Raw genomic sequence first — 22,037 nt, forward strand, 5'->3', positions numbered from 1 at the left:
GTGTTGTTGTGGCTGGACAGAAGATGAGGGGAGAGGCCTATGGCAAGGTGGGACCAGTAAGGGTGTTGTGGGCAGACAGAAGATGAGGGGAGAGGCCTGTGACAATGTGAGAAAGGTAAGGAGGGTGTTGTGGCCAGACATAAGATGAAGGGAGAGGCCTGTGGCAATGTGAGACAGGTAAGAGGGGTGTTGTGGCCAGACAAAAAATGAGGAGAGACGCCTGTGGCAAGGTGGGACCAGTAAGGGTGTTGTTGTGACCAGACAGAAGATGAGGGAAGAGGCCTGTGGCAAGGTGGGACCGGTAAGGGTGTTATTGTGGCCAGACAGAAGATGGGGGGGAGGCCTGAGACAATGTAAACCAGGCAAGTGTGTTGTTGTGGCCAGACAGAAGATGAGGGGAGAGGCCTGTGGCAAGGTGGGACCAGTAAGGGTGTTGTTGTGACCAGACAGAAGATGAGGGAAGAGGCCTGTGGCAAGGTGGGACCGGTAAGGGTGCTATTGTGGCTGGACAGAAGATGGGGGGGAGGCCTGAGACAAGGTGGGACCGGTAAGGGTGTTATTGTGGCTGGACAGAAGAGGAGGGGGGAGGCCTGAGACAATGTAAACCAGGTAATTGTGTTGTTGTGGCCAGACAGAAGAGAAGGAGAGAGGCCTGCGACAATGCGAGACAGGTAAGGAGTGTGTTGTGGCCAGACAAAAGATGAGGGGAGAGGCTTGTGGCAAGGTGGGACAGATAAGGGTGTTGTTGTGGCTGGACAGAAGATGAGGGAGAGGCCCATGGCAAGGTGGGACCTGTAAGGGTGTTATTGTGGCTGGACAGATGAGCGGGGAGGCCTGCGACAATGTAAACCAGGTAAGTGTGTTGTTGTGGCTGGACAGAAGATGAGGGGAGAGGCCTGTGGCAAGGTGGGACCAGTAAGGGTGTTATTGTGGCTGGACAGAAGATGAGGGGGGAGGCCTGAGACAATGTAAACCAGGTTAATTGTGTTGTTGTGGCCGGACAGAAGATGAGGAGAGAGGCCTGCGACAATGCGAGACAGGTAAGGAGTGTGTTGTGGCCAGACAAAAGATGAGGGGAGAGGCTTGTGGCAAGGTGGGACAGATAAGGGTGTTGTTGTGGCCGGACAGAAGATGAGGGGAGAGGCCCATGGCAAGATGGGACCTGTAAGGGTGTTGTTGTGACCAGACAGAAGATGAGGGAAGAGGCCTGTGGCAAGATGGGACCGGTAAGGGTGCTATTGTGGCTGGACAGAAGATGGGGGGGGAGGCCTGAGACAAGGTGGGACCTGTAAGGGTGTTATTGTGGCTGGACAGATGAGGGGGGAGGCCTGCGACAATGTAAACCAGGTAAGTGTGTTGTTGTGGCTGGACAGAAGATGAGGGGAGAGGCCTGTGACAATGTGAGACAGGTAAGAGGGGTGTTGTGATCAGACAGAAGATGAGGAGAGACGCCTGTGGCAAGGTGGGACCAGTAAGGGTGTTGTTGTGACCAGACAGAAGATGAGGGAAGAGGCCTGTGGCAAGATGGGACCGGTAAGGGTGCTATTGTGGCTGGAGAGAAGATGGGGGGGGAGGCCTGAGACAATGTAAACCAGGCAAGTGTGTTGTTGTGGCCAGACAGAAGATGAGGGGAGAGGCCTGTGGCAATGTGGGACCAGTAAGGGTGTTGCTGTGATCAGACAGAAGATGAGCGGAGAGGCCTGTGGCAAGGTGGGACCAGTAAGGGTGTTGTGATCAGACAGAATATGAGCAGAGAGGCCTGTGGCAAAGTGGGACCAGTAAGGGTGTTATTGTGACCAGACAGAAGATGAGGGAAGAGGCCTGTGGCAAGGTGGGACCGGTAAGGGTGTTATTGCGGCTGGACAGAAGGGGGGAGGCCTGAGACAACGTAAACCAGGTAATTGTGTTGTTGTGGCTGGACAGAAGATGAGAAGAGAGGCCTGCGACAATGCGAGACAGGTAAGGAGTGTGTTGTGGCCAGACAAAAGATGAGGGAAGAGGCCTGTGGCAATGTGAGATAGGTAAGGGTGTTGTGGCCAGACAAAAGATGAGGGGAGAGGCTTGTGACAAGGTAGGACAGATAAGGGTGTTGTTGTGGCTGGACAGAAGATGAGGGAGAGGCCTGTGGCAAGGTGGGACCTGCAAGGGTGTTATTGTGGCTGGACAGATGAGGGGGGAGGCCTGCGACAATGTAAACCAGGTAAGTGTGTTGTTGTGGCTGGACAGAAGATGAGGGGAGAGGCCTGTGACAATGTGAGACAGGTAAGGGGGGATGTTGTGGCCGAAAAGAAGATGAGGGGAAAGGCCTGTGACAATGTAAGCCAAGTAAGGGTGTTTTTGTGGCCAGGCAGGAGATGAGGGGAGAGGCCTGTGACAATGTGAGACAGGTAAGGGTGTTTTGGCCGAACAGTGGGTGAGAAGGTGAATGAAAGTGGGGATTTTAATGGATTCATTCATTTAATTAAAATATTCACATAGAAAGAGTATTCTTTTTGTTTCACAATGTGTTTATTGAGTTTTCAAAATAAAAGTTTTCAATGCAGAGCATAGAAGTATAGAAGTTACTGTATGTATATAAACACATAATGTGGTTCTCATTTTGTATAATTTATATATAGCAACTCTCAGTAGTTGAGCAAGAACCTTGCTTCTTTTAGTGCAACAGCTTCCACGGATATCAAAAGTAAACATATAAATTGAACAGAGTATTATATCTTTATGCTAAATTTGGAACATACCCATCTCTCTGTTCAGTTCCTCACCCGTCTCTCTGTTCAGTTCCTCTCCTTTGCTCACCAGAGTCTGCAACACACTGTTCTGCTTTACTGCAGAAATCTGAAAAGAAAATATCAGAACCGACCTTATAACTACAATAAGCAATACCACATTTATGCTCTGACAACATCTGAAATAAAAATGAAGGGGGCACACTGTGAAAGGGAACTTTTCTCCCTTTTTCCTTCTTTGGTGACTTTATTTTCCATGGAATTGTGTTTATATTACATAAAATTTGAATTAAGGATCTACTTCATACAACAATCTGGCTATGCCATTCAGCTCTTTGAGATGTAAAAGTGGTTTTATAACTAAAATGTACACTTCATATTAACAAACAGGGAATGTCTACAACAGGGGTCTCCAAACTTTCTAAACAAAGGGCCACTTTACTGTCCTTTTGACTGCAGGGGGGCCAGAATGTGGTCAGTGGGAGTAAAAATGCCCCAGCGCCAGTGGTAGTATCAGGCTTCATGGTCAGTTTGAGTAAAGAAATTACATAGCTCCCGTGGTCAGCAGGAGGAAGAATAGTGCCCCATCATTGATATCAGTGGGAGGAATAGTGCCCCATCATTGATATCAGTGGGAGGAATAGTGCCCCATCATTAATATCATTGGGAGGAATAGTGCCCCATCATTGATATCAGTGGGAGGAATAGTGCCCCATCATTGATATCAGTGGGAGGAATAGTGCCCCATCATTGATATCAGTGGGAAGAATAGTGCCCCATCATTGATACCAGTGGAAGGAATAGTGCCCCATCATTGATATCAGTGGGAGGAATAGTGCCCCATCATTGATATCAGTGAGAGGAATAGTGCCCCATCATTGATATCAGTGAGAGGAATAGTGCCCCATCATTGATATCAGTGAGAGGAATAGTGCCCCATCATTGATATCAGTGGGAGGAATAGTGCCCCATCATTGATATCAGTGGGAGGAAAAGTGCCCCATCATTGATATCAGTGGGAGGAAAAGTGCCCCATCATTGATATCAGTGAGAGGAATAGTGCCCCATCATTGATATCAGTGGAAGGAATAGTGCCCCATCATTGATATCAGTGGGAGGAATAGTGCCCCATCATTGATATCAGTGGGAGAAATAGTGCCCCATTATTGATATCAGTGGGAGGAATAGTGCCCCATCATTGATATCAGTGAGAGGAATAGTGCCCCATCATTGATATGAGTGGGAGAAATAGTGCCCCATCATTGATATCAGTGGAAGGAATAGTGCCCCATCATTGATATCAGTGGGAGGAATAGTGCCCCATCATTGATATCAGTGAGAGGAATAGTGCCCCATCATTGATATCAGTGGGAGGAATAGTGCCCCATCATTGATAATAGTGGGAGGAATAGTACCCCATCATTGATATGAGTGGGAGGAATAGTGCCCCATCATTGATATCAGTGGAAGGAATAGTGCCCCATCATTGATATGAGTGGGAGGAATAGTGCCCCATCATTGATATCAGTGGAAGGAATAGTGCCCCATACCTGATATCAGTGGGAGGAATAGTGCCCCATCATTGATATCAGTGAGAGGAATAGTGCCCCATCATTGATATCAGTGGGAGGAATAGTGCCCCATCATTGATAATAGTGGGAGGAATAGTGCCCCATCATTGATATGAGTGGGAGGAATAGTGCCCCATCATTGATATCAGTGGAAGGAATAGTGCCCCATCATTGATATCAGTGGGAGGAATAGTGCCCCATCATTGATATCAGTGGAAGGAATAGTGCCCCATCATTGATATCAGTGGAAGGAATAGTGCCCCATCATTGATATCAGTGGGAGGAATAGTGCCCCATCATTGATATCAGTGGAAGGAATAGTTCCCCATCATTGATATCAGTGGGAGGAATAGTGCCCCATCATTGATATCAGTGGAAGGAATAGTGCCCCATCATTGATATCAGTGGGGGAATAGTGCCCCATCATTGATATTGCAGCGTCCCACTCATGACACGTGGGAACTGCAAATGTATTACTTCTTTGTTATTGCTGTATTTTACATGTGCATTGCAACACCTGTTTAATCCCTGTTCATAGGCTGGTCAAGTGTGCTTCATACTTCCCACCACAAGATGGGGATAGCACCACTTTGGGATATCTATCCCAGCTCAGGTTTATCTGTGGTCAGTGTTCAGTTCAGGAAGTGAGTGTACAGAGGAGAATGTAGAGGTTAGTGAAGGTCAGTCCAGAGAAGGGACAAATTGGAACTGCTAAAATCAAAGGGTAAAAGCCACCAAACGGCAGCAAGACCTTTGAGAATAAAGGTGAAGGATTTCCTTAGCCACTGGCAACCTCACCAAATTTCACTGGATTCTAAAGGGACCAGAAACAAGTAAGCATTATACTGAACCACAGCCTGAGTCAAGACCTACCAAAACCTATTAACAGTGGATAAGCAGAATTCCTCTATTTACCCAGAGACTGTATTCTATCTGGATGTTTATGCTGCAATCAAAACCAGTCACAGTAAAAGTTGTGAGTTGTATCCTACCACTGTCTACCTCATTCTTCACTATTGCTATTACAACTGGTTGTACCACCATTAACGGTACTGGCGTCACGACAAATACCACCAAGGGACCCAGCCACCACAAGCACTCTAAACACCGCTGTCATCACGGGCACCTCAACCACCATCTTGGCTGGCGTTTCCCTATCACAGAGCGTGCCCCGGAGGATTTCGTGCTGTCTTCCTCTTCACTGTGCGACCAGCCCAGGGAGGCTTTCTGCTAACCGTGAGTAAACCGATGAACTGTATTATTGCTGTCTCTCATCGGCCCACCGTGCACCTCACGTGTCGCCCCTGTGGTTCTGGCTCGTCGCATAAAAATTTGGCGTCACGAACAGGATATTAACCCCTGCGCCTTATCTAAAAGACTGTTGCATCAGAATAAGCCCCTTTGCTTTATTGAGAGACTGTTTACTTATTGCATGCTGTGTGGGTCCACAGAACTGTTTAAACTGTTTCAAAGTCGCATGGAAGTGTTTTCCCAGTTATCAGCATAAAAATCGCAGCATCCAAAGAGAGGAAATCAGACATTGGTGTGTCAACAAAACTGCTTGCTGTATTTGAATTGACTGTTTCTTTTCACTTAAAATGGCCGCCGGAGGCCTTCTTCTTCAAAAATGTCTGTGCCATCACTGTGGATAAGTTAGTGACACCCCCTGGAAAGCGGGAAAGTTTGGTGCCACCCATTTATGCAAAATTGTCCAGCCAGCCCGCCTTACCTTTGCTGTGTCAATCCTGGGAGTAGAGTGTGACAAGCGCACGCCACAGAAGTCGCGAGACTTCGCATGCGAGCAAAAGAAGAGAAAATAATCGCATTGCTTGCTGTCCGAGCAGTAATCGCAACCTGTCAGCTGCCTCTACTAACTATAAGTAGCACTAATAGCAGGAACTCTGCCAGAGACCCAAAATCAACATTGCTGCAGCATTATATTCAGCCAGCATTCAATTCTTAAAGGGCCATACACCCGCAAGACAGCAGTCGCCCATAGCAACACCTTGCAAAAAGTGTCTAAAAACGCATTTGACTTACCTAACTAGAATTCACCTGCTGTTACCATGTCTGTGCAGGAAGATAACATGCAGCCTGACCTCAGCGGACCCCCTGCAGCAGCCGCAGTCGGTCCCAGTACAATACCAGCCGCTGCAGTACCAAGCTTAATGCCTTTAACCATGCCTTATTATTTTGGGGCCCCCTGGTTCCCACGATATTCTGGAGAAATTCATACTTTAAGGGACTTTAAAGAAAAAATTCTTGCTGTGTTCAGATTGTACCCTGTATCCCCAGAGCAACAGATGGAGATTCTTCTGGCGCAATTGGAAGGAGCTGCTCTCAGAGAAGTGAAATCTTGGCCGAGCTCAGAGAGAAAGACCATGGAGCAGATTTTTGAACGTCTCTACACCACCTTTGAACCCAGAACCGTGTCAGAGGTCAAGATGAGGTTCTTCAGCAAGAAACAGCAATCTGGTGAGTCACTCAGAGACTTTGCATTATCTTTGCAGGAATCCCTTAGAGCTGTTGTCCAAGTAGACCCCCGTGAGGCAGAGAATCAGGACAAAACCCTGAAAGAACAATTTATTGAAGGCGTCCATACAGACAATCTAAAGAGCCAACTAAGAATGTTAGCCGCCCAACATCCAGGAGCTACCTTCTTAGATTTTAAAGAATTAGCTATCAGCATACTGGGAAAAAGCCCACCAACAGAACCTGTTAGATCTGTTGAATTGCCTGTATCACAGCTGGTTACCCCTGTAAAGTCTTTACCTATAGTCAGTCAGGCAACCCAAGCTCCAGTTCCTGACGCAGTTGCTGACTTGACTGAGCAAGTCCATTTCCTGACTAAAAGTCTGGAGAAAGTCCACCAAAAGTTGGAACAATGGGAGAAACCATTAATGCTAGAGGATGAGAAACCTGTGTCCAGAAGACTCTTCCCCTCTAATTATAGAGAGACTTTTTCCAGAAATTCTGGCGGACGCCCCCCTGACCGCACTAGTACCCCTAAGCGGCCTATCTGCACGTACTGTCACAAGCCAGGCCATACAGAAGCAACCTGCTGGCAGTTAAACAGGGAAACCCCCGAGGCCAAGGACCACCCCTCAGGAGTTAAACCAATAGGTCCAGAAGATCCCCACTGGATGCCAAGATATGTTGGATCCCGTCCTGAAGTGGCACTTCAAATAAATGGAGTTCCTTTTGTTGCCCTAGTTGACACTGGATCCCAAGTCACCACTATCCAACAAGCAGCCTTTGAAAAATACTGGGATCAAAATCAGCTTACCCAGCCTCCAGAATCCTGGCTGAGTCTCATAGCCAGTAACGGCAAACCCGTACCAGTCCATGGTTATTGGGAACCTACCATTCAAGTAGGAGGAACTACACTTCCTCGACAAGGCCTTATTGTGGTACGAGTCAGAGACAATAACCCTAACCCTCCAATAGTCCTAGGAATGAATGTCCTCAGGAACTGTTATGTTGAGATGCTAGAAGCCTTGCACCAGTTAGTGCCTACTGCCTCTCCTGATTCTAAGAAGGTTATCCAACAAACCATCCGTGTACTAAATGCGCAACAGAGATTCACCAACGAAAAAGGAGAAATTTGCCGTGCCCGCATCCGGGATAAGCAACCTGTGATCCTCAAACCCAACACCGAAACTCTCCTGTGGTGCCGAGCTGTAGTCGGAATTCAAGGTCAAGACTACCAAGCCCTGGTAGAGCCTGTTGTTTTGGAAGACTATCCTCTAGTTAGAGCTGCAAGAAGCCTAGTAACCGTCTCTGAAGGTAAAGTGCCTATTCGACTCCTAAACTTGAGTGATAGCAGTGTAACACTAACCAAACACCGTCCTATTGCACAGCTAATCCAAGTCACTTTTCAAGATATCATCAGTGTGGCTACAGCTACCACAGAGCAAATTACCAAGAGACAGAACCCACAGGACCAAAATGTAAACACATCCTGGTGGAAAGAACTTCATGTGGGAGATGCTTCCACACCAGCAAACCAAATTGAGGGAGTACTAAAAATTGTGAAGGAGCTTCACCATGCCTTCAGTAAGCATTCTACAGACTATGGAGAAGTGGATATCATCAAGCACTCCATCCCTACAGGTTCACACCCACCGATCAAGGAAAGATATCGGCCTATACCACCAACTATGTACCAATCAGTAAAGCAAATGATCCAAGAGATGAAGGACTCCAATGTCATTAGAGACAGCCATAGTCCATGGGCTGCACCTCTAGTCCTTGTCCGTAAAAAGGATGGTAACATCAGATTCTGTGTGGATTACAGAAAAATTAACCAAATCACCCACAAGGATGCTTACCCTTTACCACGCATAGAGGAATCTTTGACAGCTTTAGGATCTTCAGCCTACTTCTCTACCCTTGATTTAACAAGTGGATACTGGCAAGTACCAATGGCACCTGAAGATCGTGAGAAGACTGCATTTAACACCCCTATGGGCCTATTTGAGTTCAACTGCATGCCTTTTGGACTTTGCAATGCGCCCGGAACTTTTCAAAGATTAATGGAGCGTTGCTTAGGACACAAAAATTTTGAAACCGTCCTGTTGTACTTGGATGATGTCATCATCTACTCCAAATCTTATGAAGATCACTTGAAACACTTGGCCGAAGTTTTTCAAATCCTCATTAAACATGGACTCAAAGTTAAACCATCTAAGTGCTATCTACTGAAGTCAGAAGTCAAATACTTAGGGCATATTGTAAGCTCTGAAGGTGTTAAACCGGATCCAGAGAAGATAGCCGCAGTCCGAAATTGGCCTACTCCTACTACAGTGAAAGAAGTGAGGAGTTTCCTCAGTTTTGCAGGATACTACAGACGCTTTATTCCTCATTTTGCCCAAATTGCGGGGCCAATACTAGAACTTCTGAGAGGACATCCTAAGAGGTACCAAAAGTCTCCAATACCAGTTGAATGGAACACAGAAAGAGAAATTGCCTTCCAGCTCCTGAAGAAGAAGTTAACAGAACCACCAATCCTAGGCTATCCAGATTACCAGCAGCCATTTCATCTTTACACAGATGCTAGTAAGAAAGGTCTGGGAGCTGTCCTGTCGCAAGTACAAGAAGGAAAAGAAAGAGTCATTTCCTACGCTAGTAGATCTCTTAGAGGTACTGAAAGAAACGACCAAAACTATAGTTCCTTCAAATTGGAATTCCTCGCACTCATGTGGGCTGTTACAGAAAAATTTAAAGATTACCTTGCTGCAACACCATTTGTAGCCTTCACAGATAACAACCCGCTAGCACATCTTAATACCGCCAAGTTGGGAGCATTGGAACAAAGATGGGCCTCACGCCTAGCTAACTACGATTTCACCATAAAATACAGAACAGGAAAAGCAAATGAAAATGCGGATGCATTATCCCGTCTGCCTACCCAAGAAGACCCTACTACACAGGAAGATGTTTGGGAAGAGGTAGAAATGCCAGCTTTTTACAAAAATTTTGCCCAACAAGACATTATCACCATCAAAGGAAGAAAAGTTCTTAACCTTCAACAACAAGTGGATCCAAGATCCCAAGTGGACAAAGAAAGGTGGATCAAGCTGCAAAATGAAAGCAGAGTGTTGGGAGAACTGCAAGATTTCTTCACCAGCGGAAGAACACCTGAAAGAATTCGCAGAAGAAATGCTGATCCAGAATTGTCAAAACTATGGAGACACAGAAAACATCTCTTCCTACAGAAGGGCCTACTATTAAGAAGAACTTTAGACCCAATTACCTGGGATCGTCTATACCAAATCTTAATACCACGCCGAGATGCAAGGATCATTCTTGAGATGTATCATGATCAATCGGGACACTTTGGCGTGCAGAAGACAGAAGCTACCATCCGTAGAAGATTCTATTGGATTGGGATGAGAGGAGACATTGAACAGTGGTGTCGAGAATGTTCCACCTGTGCTGTTGGAAGAAATGAAAAACATGACCAAAAAGCACCCTTACACCCTATTGTAAGCCGAACACCGCTAGAAATAGTTGCAATTGACCATGTGAAGCTGGAACCAAGTCGCTCAGGTTACACATACGCCATGACCATCATTGATCATTATACCAAATTTGTTGTAGCCGTACCTGTCAAGGACTTGACCGCTAAAACAACTGCAGATGCTTTCTGGAAACATTTCCTATTGCCATATGGATGCCCAGAAAGAATCCTTACAGATCAGGGATCTGCCTTTGAGTCGCAACTCTTCAAAGAACTGTGTACACTTCACAATTGCCAGAAGATCAGGACCACAGCCTACCACCCCCAAGGGAATGGACTTTGTGAGAAAATGAACCAAACTTTAATTGAGATGTTAAGAGCAGTACCACCTGCTACAAGAAGTGATTGGCCTACTCTATTGCCTCAATTGATGTACACCTACAATAACACCATTCACTGTTCTACTGGGTATACACCTTACTATCTCATGTTTGGCCGACAAGTAAACTACCTGCTGACCATACTTTGGGCGTACAAGTGCCTGATGCAATCAACCCTCTACCAAAGACTGATTGGGTGAGTGAGCACCAAAGACGTCTAATTGATGCACAAGAAATTGTTCAACATCGCATGGAACATGCTCATGAAAAGCAACAAAAAGATTATAACCAATCTGCCAAAGCAGAACCTCTCAAAATTGGTGACCACGTGTGGTTAAAAAACGACCATCGCACCAGCAAGTTAGATAGCAAATGGGAGAGAGAACCTTACACCATTACAGCTATTCGCAATCCAGAGACTCATACTTATGAGATCACCAAAGAAAACAAATCACGTGTAGTACATCGCAATCGCCTTAAGTTATGTCTCAAGGAAAGTACTCAAGAAGAAACTCTTCAAGAAGAAGCGGTCCAAGAGGAGACACAATCCATAGAACCAGAGCCTACAAAATCATCTGATTCAGAGGGTCCACTACAGTCTTTTGGAAAAGCATTATTAGACTCTGATCCTTTACAATGGTTCCTTACACCATGGCTCAATATCTTAGTGCCTGCCAAGACCAATACAAACGCACTTCAACCAGAGGAGCTATCTCAAGAAGTGTTTACTACAGCTCAAGAGACACCAAGTTCCCTTGAAACAAGGCCTGTAGAAACTCAGCCACTACGAAGATCCGACAGGACTACAAGAGGACAACCACCTGTCCGTTTTAAGGATTTCCTACACCAGCAGCCGAGAAGACAACTACCAGCCCTGCCATCTCATCGTTGAGTGCATCCTTACATCATCTGAAGTTCCAGAGTGAGAAGAAGACTTACTTGTGATATGTTCATTTCCTTTAAAGGACTTTTTAAAAGGACTACTTACCTACTGTTTTGCAACGTTCAAGCCTGCACCCGGAGATAGACTTTCACGTACCTGAGCCTCCGTGATATTCTTCTGTTGACATTTTTTCCTGTGCCCAGGGAACGGACTCATACCCTGTGAGCCTCCTGAGATGTTATTTTTGTTTTCTTTTTCTTTTTCCATCTCATCATGGACTATTCTGGTTTTGCCATACATCACCAGTCTTCAGAGGAAAAACTACACCCCTTTTTGTCACCTTTTGACACATTTCGTTGTTGCCTGAGATATGTTTGCCTAACCCATTTTACTTGCAGATACAAGAAGTACAAGAATGGGGTTATGTTATTTCCTATGCATGCATGCTTTTCCCTTTCTCTTATATCTTACAGGAAGACACAACATCGAGTCAAAAATGTGTCGAGGTCGACACACGTTTTACCATGGGGGTATGCAGCGTCCCACTCATGACACGTGGGAACTGCAAATGTATTACTTCTTTGTTATTGCTGTATTTTACATGTGCATTGCAACACCTGTTTAATCCCTGTTCATAGGCTGGTCAAGTGTGCTTCATACTTCCCACCACAAGATGGGGATAGCACCACTTTGGGATATCTATCCCAGCTCAGGTTTATCTGTGGTCAGTGTTCAGTTCAGGAAGTGAGTGTACAGAGGAGAATGTAGAGGTTAGTGAAGGTCAGTCCAGAGAAGGGACAAATTGGAACTGCTAAAATCAAAGGGTAAAAGCCACCAAACGGCAGCAAGACCTTTGAGAATAAAGGTGAAGGATTTCCTTAGCCACTGGCAACCTCACCAAATTTCACTGGATTCTAAAGGGACCAGAAACAAGTAAGCATTATACTGAACCACAGCCTGAGTCAAGACCTACCAAAACCTATTAACAGTGGATAAGCAGAATTCCTCTATTTACCCAGAGACTGTATTCTATCTGGATGTTTATGCTGCAATCAAAACCAGTCACAGTAAAAGTTGTGAGTTGTATCCTACCACTGTCTACCTCATTCTTCACTATTGCTATTACAACTGGTTGTACCACCATTAACGGTACTGGCGTCACGACAAATACCACCAAGGGACCCAGCCACCACAAGCACTCTAAACACCGCTGTCATCACGGGCACCTCAACCACCATCTTGGCTGGCGTTTCCCTATCACAGAGCGTGCCCCGGAGGATTTCGTGCTGTCTTCCTCTTCACTGTGCGACCAGCCCAGGGAGGCTTTCTGCTAACCGTGAGTAAACCGATGAACTGTATTATTGCTGTCTCTCATCGGCCCACCGTGCACCTCACGTGTCGCCCCTGCGGTTCTGGCTCGTCGCAATATCAGTGGAAGGAATAGTGCCCCATCATTGATATCAGTGGGAGGAATAGTGCCCCATCATTGATATCAGTGGGAGGAATAGTGCACCATCATTGATATCAGTGGGAGGAATAGTGCCCCATCATTGATATCAGTGGGAGGAATAGTGCCCCATCATTGATAATAGTGGGAGGAATAGTACCCCATCATTGATATCAGTGGGAGGAATAGTGCCCCATCATTGATATCAGTGGAAGGAATAGTGCCCCATCATTGATATGAGTGGGAGGAATAGTGCCCCATCATTGATATCAGTGGAAGGAATAGTGCCCCATCATTGATATCAGTGGGAGGAATAGTGCCCCATCATTGATATCAGTGGGAGGAATAGTGCCCCATCATTGATATCAGTGGGAGGAATAGTGCCCCATCATTGATATCAGTGAGAGGAATAGTGCCCCATCATTGATATGAGTGGGAGAAATAGTGCCCCATCATTGATATCAGTGGAAGGAATAGTGCCCCCTCATTGATATCAGTGGGAGGAATAGTGCCCCATCATTGATATCAGTGGGAGGAATAGTGCCCCATCATTGATAATAGTGGGAGGAATAGTACCCCATCATTGATATGAGTGGGAGAAATAGTGCCCCATCATTGATATGAGTGGGAGAAATAGTGCCCCATCATTGATATCAATGGAAGGAATAGTGCCCCATCATTGATATGAGTGGGAGGAATAGTGCCCCATCATTGATATCAGTGGAAGGAATAGTGCCCCATCATTGATATCAGTGGGAGGAATAGTGCCCCATCATTGATATCAGTGGGAGGAATAGTGCCCCATCATTGATACCAGTGAGAGGAATAGTGTCCCATCATTGATATCAGTGGGAGGAATAGTGTCCCATCATTGATATCATTGGAAGGAATAGTGCCCCATCATTGATATCAGTGGGAGGAATAGTGCCCCATCATTGATATAAGTGAGAGGAATAGTGCCCCATCATTGATATCAGTGGAAGGAATAGTGCCCCATCATTGATATGAGTGGGAGGAATAGTGCCCCATCATTGATATCAGTGGAAGGAATAGTGCCCCATCATTGATATGAGTGGGAGGAATAGTGCCCCATCATTGATATCAGTGGAAGGAATAGTGCCCCATCATTGATATGAGTGGGAGGAATAGTGCCCCATCATTGATATCAGTGGAAGGAATAGTGCCCCATCATTGATATCAGTGGAAGGAATAGTGCCCATCATTGATATCAGTGGGAGGAATAGTGCCCCATCATTGATATCAGTGAGAGGAATAGTGCCCCATCATTGATAATAGTGGGAGGAATAGTGCCCCATCATTGATATGAGTGGGAGGAATAGTGCCCCATCATTGATATGAGTGGGAGGAATAGTGCCCAATCATTGATATCAGTGAGAGGAATAGTGCCCCATCATTGATACCAGTGGAAGGAATAGTGCCCCATCATTGATATCAGTGAGAGGAATAGTGCCCCATCATTGATAATAGTGGGAGGAATAGTGCCCCATCATTGATATGAGTGGGAGGAATAGTGCCCCATCATTGATATCAGTGAGAGGAATAGTGCCCCATCATTGATACCAGTGGAAGGAATAGTGCCCCATCATTGATACCAGTGGAAGGAATAGTGCCCCATCATTGATAATAGTGGGAGGAATAGTGCCCCATCATTGATAATAGTGGGAGGAATAGTGCCCCATCATTGATAATAGTGGGAGGAATAGTGCCCCATCATTGATACCAGTGGAAGGAATAGTGCCCCATCATTGATACCAGTGGAAGGAATAGTGCCCCATCATTGATAATAGTGGGAGGAATAGTGCCCCATCATTGATAATAGTGGGAGGAATAGTGCCCCATCATTGATAATAGTGGGAGGAATAGTGCCCCATCATTGATAATAGTGGGAGGAATAGTGCCCCATCATTGATACCAGTGGAAGGAATAGTGCCCCATCATTGATACCAGTGGAAGGAATAGTGCCCCATCATTGATAATAGTGGGAGGAATAGTGCCCCATCATTGATATCAGTGGGAGGAATAGTGCCCCATCATTGATATCAGTGGGAGGAATAGTGCCCCATCATTGATATTAGTGGGAGGAATAGTGCCCCATCATTGATAATAGTGGGTGGAATAGTGCCCCATCATTGATATCAGTGGGAGGAATAGTGCCCCATCATTGATAATAGTGGGAGGAATAGTGCCCCATCATTGATATCAGTGAGAGGAATAGTGCCCCATCATTGATAATAGTGGGAGGAATAGTGCCCCATCATTGATATTAGTGGGAGGAATAGTGCCCCATCATTGATATCAGTGGGAGGAATAGTGCCCCATCATTGATATCAGTGGGAGGAATAGTGCCCCATCATTGATAATAGTGGGAGGAATAGTGCCCCATCATTGATATCAGTGGGAGGAATAGTGCCCCATCATTGATAATAGTGGGTGGAATAGTGCCATCCCTGAAGGTGTCTTCATTTTCCTTTCTCACCAGAACATGGATAGTACCATCTTTGTTCAGGCATCACCCCCAGTAATCATCTAATAGCTAGCTACTGCCTTTGGGAGTCATGCTTGTAACTGTCAGGCTTGTAATGCCTCATAGGACCGATAGTTCCACTAACAGCTGGAGGGCCACAGGTTGAGCACCCATTAAATGGACTATGATGCTACCCTATGTATAACATATTTATGTAAACTCTGGTGCCCAGTGCAGTAGCCCTTTTGAGTATACATGTCAGAAAATGTATCCACCTGCTGAGGGAGGCACACATTTATTTTTATCATCATTTATATCATTTGGAGAATGGGTACACTTTAGCTAGTGTAGTTAAAGTAGAACTTAATACTAAAAAATAAAATAAAACGGGTGAACAGGCAGTATTTTTAATGCAGAAGAGACTTGCTCTGTCTCTTCTGCAATAAACTTATTTACCTGCCTGTCCACCCCTGTACAGTGAGCTGTGCACGCGCAGCTCTTTGTAGAAATTCAGCAATGTGGAAGCTGACTGCACTGCCGCTGGAGTGATATAATCCCAGCCCAGCTAATGAAAGCGGCTGCAAATCGAGACCTGGAAGTCAAGACGCCCAAAGATCATCGCTGAATCCAAGGGAATTCCGCTATAAAAACTACACCAAGAAACATTAAAAAAAAAAGGATACTATCTGCATGGAGATTGTTCTCTCTGTGCCTGTGTTGGTTTCCTACGGGTACTCTGGGTTTCCTCCAACACATCAAAGACAAGCAGGTAGATTACTTGGCTCCTGTCTAAATTGGTCCTAGTATGTGTATGTATGCAAGTAATGTGGCTTGTAAACTCCTTGAGGGCAGAATGCACAATATATGTAAATAAAATTCAACTAGTGCTCGCAGAAACGTATAAATTATTATTATATGTAAAGTGCTGTGCTATACAAATTCCTGTAATAAATATTAATAAAGAAATGTAACTTATTAGGCAAGTATGTAAGATATCCCCCCTTCACTACACTCACCGGCATGGACTTCATAGATGTCAGAAAGTCACTGTGAGGTTGGTGAAGGTCAGAGTTGACAACCACGCCGTTCTGTACCTACATAGAAAGCATAAAACCTGTAAACATCTGGATGCTGCACCACACATCTGTCAAAGATCAGACACCAGAAAACATAAATCAATGCCATGAAATGTAAAAAAAAAAATACTGTGTGTGGGTTATATATTCACATGCTGCCCATATGGGAGTGGAGAACCAAGAGGTCCTCTCCTGTCAGAGCAGAGAAGTATGGCCCACCAGCACCATGAACTCTATGATCACCCAGCTGATCTAAATAGCAAACCTTGACCTCCTCAGCTGTCAGTGGTCTCCAGCACAGACAAGCTAGGAGATTAATAAATTATGGGGGGGATAAATGAACATTCTGCCTCCAGTGGTTACAGATGGCGGGAAGTGTTGAGAGGAGATGGCTTTCTGTACAGAACATCCCAGTGTCAAAGTGTTCCATTAACATGAGGCGAATCACTGATTCACTTACTTTAAATCTGGCTGAAAACTGGTATAGAGATCTGTCTGATCTATGGACAATCATATAGATCTGCAATCCTGGCAATTTGGATTTATGAATCAAACAAATCAGTAGACCACTGATTTTCACTTATGGTCACCATTCAGTCACACTTACATGTGTTTTTATGTGTTGTATTGAATTGCAGCAGGTTATTATTGTTCAGTAGTATGCAGACATCTAGGAGAGGTTTTGCACCACTACAGCATTTTTACTATGTGATTTTGGTTTCTCCCTCTTGCCTCCCCTCTAGTTTAGTGCTAGTTAGTTCAGTCCTAGCTAGATCTGCCCTGTTTCTTCTATGTTCCCTCAGTAAGAACTTTGCAGAGACAGGGCTTAGGAAGGTCATTGTCTTGTTACACCTAAAAGAACTGAAAAAAAATTCTCTGTACTGAAATTATAGGTCTTATTGAAGTGCTAAGCTGCCTGTGGACGTGCCAAGCCAGAAGGTGACCATACCCACCGGACAGAGATTTACTAAAACTGGAGAGTGCAAAATCTGGTGCAGCTCTGCATAGAAACCAATCAGCTTCCAGTTTTTATTGTCAAAGCTTAAAGAGGTTGTAAACCCCAAAATTTTTTTTTTTCTTTTTGCAACCTGCAAGAGAAACACATAATGAGCTAGTATGCATCGCATACTAGCTCATTATGAAATACTTACCTTAGAACGAGCTCCCACCGTGCCATCCGCTTACCTGTATGACAGGCGACATGTCCAGTCGCCCGTCTTCTGGGATCGCGGCATCCGGCCATCTGATTGGCCGGAGCTGCGGTGACGTCACTCCCGCGCGTGGGAGCCGACGGTCACGGCACTGAGCTCTGAAGGAACGGCACCAGCGGCCGTTCCTTCAGAGAGCATGCGCCAGTGACGTCACTGGCTGCATTTAAGGTAAATATCTCCTAAACGGTACATGTTATGCCTTATCATAGGCTTACCTATAGGTACAAGTTACAGAGGAGGGTTTAATTGAACAAGCTGAAGTTAGAAGCTGATTGGCTACCATGCACAGCTGCACCAGACTGAGTGCTCCAGTTTAAGTAAATCTTAAGGAGGTATGTCAATGCCTAAAGTAGCATTTTAAACACAGCAATCACGTATGAGGACTCTCTTATTAAACTGTGCTGCAGTGTGAAGTGCAGCCTGACCCTGTAGACATAGCTACCAGTGGATTAAGTGAATGAAACTAAATTACCGTACTTAACCCAAATGTCTCATGCAGGCTATAGCCAGAGTCAGTGGTATGGCTGAACCTCCTGTAAGCAATCAAATTTAGATATATAATTAAGCCGCCACTCGTTCAAGAAATTTGCAATATGATAGTCTTTATGGTAAATACGGTTTGAAACTTCTAAAGTGTGTGTGTGTGTGTGTGTGTGTGTGTGTGTGTGTGTGTGTGTGTGTGTGTGTGTGTGTGTGTGTGTGTGTGTGTGTGTGTGTGTGTGTGTGTGTGTGTGTGTGTGTGTGTGTGTGTGTGTGTGTGTGTGTGTGTGTGTGTGTGTGTGTGTGTGTGTGTGTGTGTGTGTGTGTGTGTGTGTGTGTGTGTGTGTGTGTGTGTGTGTGTGTGTGTGTGTGTGTGTGTGTGTGTGTGTGTGTGTGTGTGTGTGTGTGTGTGTGTGTGTGTGTGTGTGTGTGTGTGTGTGTGTGTGTGTGTGTGTGTGTGTGTGTGTGTGTGTGTGTGTGTGTGTGTGTGTGTGTGTGTGTGTGTGTGTGTGTGTGTGTGTGTGTGTGTGTGTGTGTGTGTGTGTGTGTGTGTGTGTGTGTGTGTGTGTGTGTGTGTGTGTGTGTGTGTGTGTGTGTGTGTGTGTGTGTGTGTGTGTGTGTGTGTGTGTGTGTGTGTGTGTGTGTGTGTGTGTGTGTGTGTGTGTGTGTGTGTGTGTGTGTGTGTGTGTGTGTGTGTGTGTGTGTGTGTGTGTGTGTGTGTGTGTGTGTGTGTGTGTGTGTGTTGACTGGGACAATACATTATTAGCCTGAAGGAGAGATTCCTCCATCCACACTGTTTAGCATGGATGAGGAAATCTATTGTTTTCTCTCGTTCAGCCCATGGGGCTAAACAAGAGAAATGGTAACACCACTTTATAAAACACTGGTCCGACCGCATCTGGAGTATTCTGTCCAGTTTTGGTCGCGAGACCTCAGAAGGGATGTGTTGGAGCTGGAAAGAGTACAGAGAAGGGCAACTAAACTGATTAGGGGATTGGAGGACCTTAATTATGAAGAGCGCTTGATTTATTCTCCCTGGAGAGGAGACGCCTGAGAGGGGACATGATAGCGATTTATAAATACCTCAATGGTGATCTCAACATAGAAAGTAAACTATTCAGTCGCAAGGAATGCATGAGGACACAAGGCCATACAATGCGATTAGAGAAGTGTTTTAACCTCAGGCTACGCAGGGGGTTCTTTACAGTAAGAGCCCATTCAGACTAGTGCGACACAACTTTGGGGGGCGACCTGTGAAGTCGCGTGCACCGCGACTTCGGCGTGACTTGCAGAGACTTCACATAATGGAAGTCTATGCAAGTCGCTCTGAGGTCGCCCCAAAGTAGTACAGGACCCTTTTTCTAAGTCGGAGCGACTTGTGTCGCTCCTATTACAACGGGTCCTGTACTACTCAATGGACCGCGACATACCGCGACTTGTCAGGCTGACAAGTCGCGCTTATGTGAATGGGCTCTAAGGGCTACTAGACTGTGGAATTCTCTACAACAAATGGTAGTAACTGCGGGAAGTATGGCTACTTTTAAAAGACTCTTGGATGTACACCTCAAGGATCAAAGCACTCAGGGGTATGAGAGATGATTACGGCCACACACACCTACACAGGTTGAACTGGATGGACTAATGTCTTTATTCAACCTCAACTACTATGTAACGTATGGATAGCCTAACACCCAAGTAACTAGCATTTTCAGAAAGTTAACAATGACCATTTCATCAAAAAATGGTATATTAAAAGAAACTTTGAAGTATTTCTGATCAGCATTTGTCAAGTCATCAACTGTACTGAAAATTTTCACATATTTTTACACAAAGGTTTATTTGAAAATGTACAAGCGTATGATCAGCTTTAGAGTAATGTCTTGACCCTTCATAAAATAAGTAGCCCAAAAGTTTGAGAAATGCAACCTTTCTGAGGCCTGCTGAGGACAACAAAATTGGTGTTTTCCATACCTCACTTGCCATGTTTAGATGTTAGAGGAGGGTGGTATAGAAAGAGTCTCTTTTCCAGCCTTCACTATCTTTTCTGAGCGGCAGTCAGACCTAGCATGCCCCATCTTGTCCAGCATCTTGGAATAAGGCCTCTAGCTGATTAGTGCAAAATAGTTCTGTGCTTGAGATAGTGCAGGTGCGTCCGAGCTCCATGATTTAACAGTCTTCTCCAGGGATCTCTTTAGCGGTCATGTGGAAGCTGATTGGGCAGAAAGAAAATATTCTTTTTTTTTTCCAAAATTCACCAAAAACTCAATGCATATTTATAGGTAATTCCAAACTACGGGTAAATACCGCACTAGTGTCTTACATAAGCAGCCAGCACAACTGAACTAGTGCAAACAATGACAATAATACAATGTGCAGCGCTAATAAATAGTTATCATATGTAAAACTATATATCCAAAGATAGCATATACAGGTGCAAAAAAATGGAAAATGTTGAGTGACACAGTAAACAAGTTTGAATTCACAAAACATATGATAATCAAACAATGATATGTTTTATTTATAAGAGTAAAGATAGGGAGATATGTAAAATAGTATAGATAGCTACCAGGTAATTGGTTACCATAATCCCGTCATAAATTGAAAAAGAAACCCCCTTAGGTTTGTGGGACTTTAAGGGTAACAGTAAAGGCTCTCATAAGAGAAGTTTTAACGTGTAATAATTATAAAATTTTTATTTAGTAAGGTTGTGGTTGTAACAGACAATCATCATAAACTGTACATGTTTAAGTCATAGACTCGAAAAAAAGCATGAATGATACAATACAGTTGTAGGTACATAGCAGAGTCCAACGCGTTTCAAACTGTTTGTTTTAGTACATAAATCTTCCTCAGGGAGTCTGCATATGTTCCTGAAATACATAGTTAAATATAAGTTCCAAGAAACAGAATATATATAAACATTTTACAATGAAAAGTTTTTTTATACATGAAAAAAATATTATTTGCATCTGCGACCACATGTTGCCCTAAAGAGGTCCTGGGAAGCCTCTTGCTAGTCCAGGATACTCCTAGAGAGGAAACCTACTCCCAGAGATTGAAAGGGAAAAAGGAGAGAGGGGGAAAGGGAAGAAGAGGAAAGGGGAGGGGAAAGGAAGAAAAGGGAGGGAAGGGGGGGGGGGAAAAGAAAAAGAAAAAGAAAAGAGAGGGGGAAGGATGAAAAGACCCCTTGTGTTGAAAAGACATACCTGCAAAACAGTAGAGCCCAAAAGAAGGTTCCCCTTCGGGGGGGTAAAACTCCCATGCGTTGAGAGCTAGAGTCAGGTATAAAGATTTATTCTGTATCTGAAACAGTGAGTATATTTACAACTGTCAGAGATCCAGGGTTAATGTAAGTATGTATATAAACATTGTTACAGAAAATATTCATGTAAATTCACCTGTTATGATGATTTTCATGTAGACATATAAAGAGGGGAAAAAAGAAAAACGAAACCAGGAAAAATAGGGAAAAAAGAGAAAAAAGCTGATTTTTCCCAAGGAAATATTATCTTCCGATGTATATATCTCTCAGATTTATTAGAGTGGGATCCTATCAGGGGAAAAGAGAATGTATCTTTTCAGCTTTGGTAGATCAAGATAATGTATATATTATATTAAGTAATGTGATTGTAATAGCTCTTACCTCACTAATTTATTGGAGGGTGTGGGGTATCCCATCAGTTTCCAAGGGTTTTGGGGAAACCTATATCTTCCCAATGGGAATATAAATCCTTGCCTGAAAGGTATAGGACAGGGATAATATGCCTATATAGGTATACATTTTGCATATCTTATTATTAGTTAAAAATAGGTATT

The 22,037-nt window shown here is 44.6% G+C and overlaps 1 protein-coding gene across 1 annotated transcript in view; it reads right to left on the minus strand.

Annotated features, from left to right (window-relative positions):
- Nucleotides 1–20,204, minus strand: part of ELMOD3 (ELMO domain containing 3) — a gene marked incomplete at its 5' end in the record, with an annotated part of 59,022 nt that extends 38,818 nt beyond the window's left edge. The window contains 3 exons of the mRNA XM_082253680.1: nt 2,763–2,835; nt 16,471–16,548; nt 20,193–20,204. Of these exons, the coding sequence (XP_082109806.1) occupies nt 2,763–2,835; nt 16,471–16,548; nt 20,193–20,204 (163 nt within the window). The remainder of the gene's footprint in view (nt 1–2,762; nt 2,836–16,470; nt 16,549–20,192) is intronic.
- Nucleotides 20,205–22,037: the final 1,833 nt, after the last annotated feature.

The sequence above is a fragment of the Pelophylax lessonae genome (assembly GCF_965119305.1).
Source record: "Pelophylax lessonae genome assembly, chromosome: 4".
Lineage (NCBI taxonomy): Eukaryota > Metazoa > Chordata > Amphibia > Anura > Ranidae > Pelophylax > Pelophylax lessonae.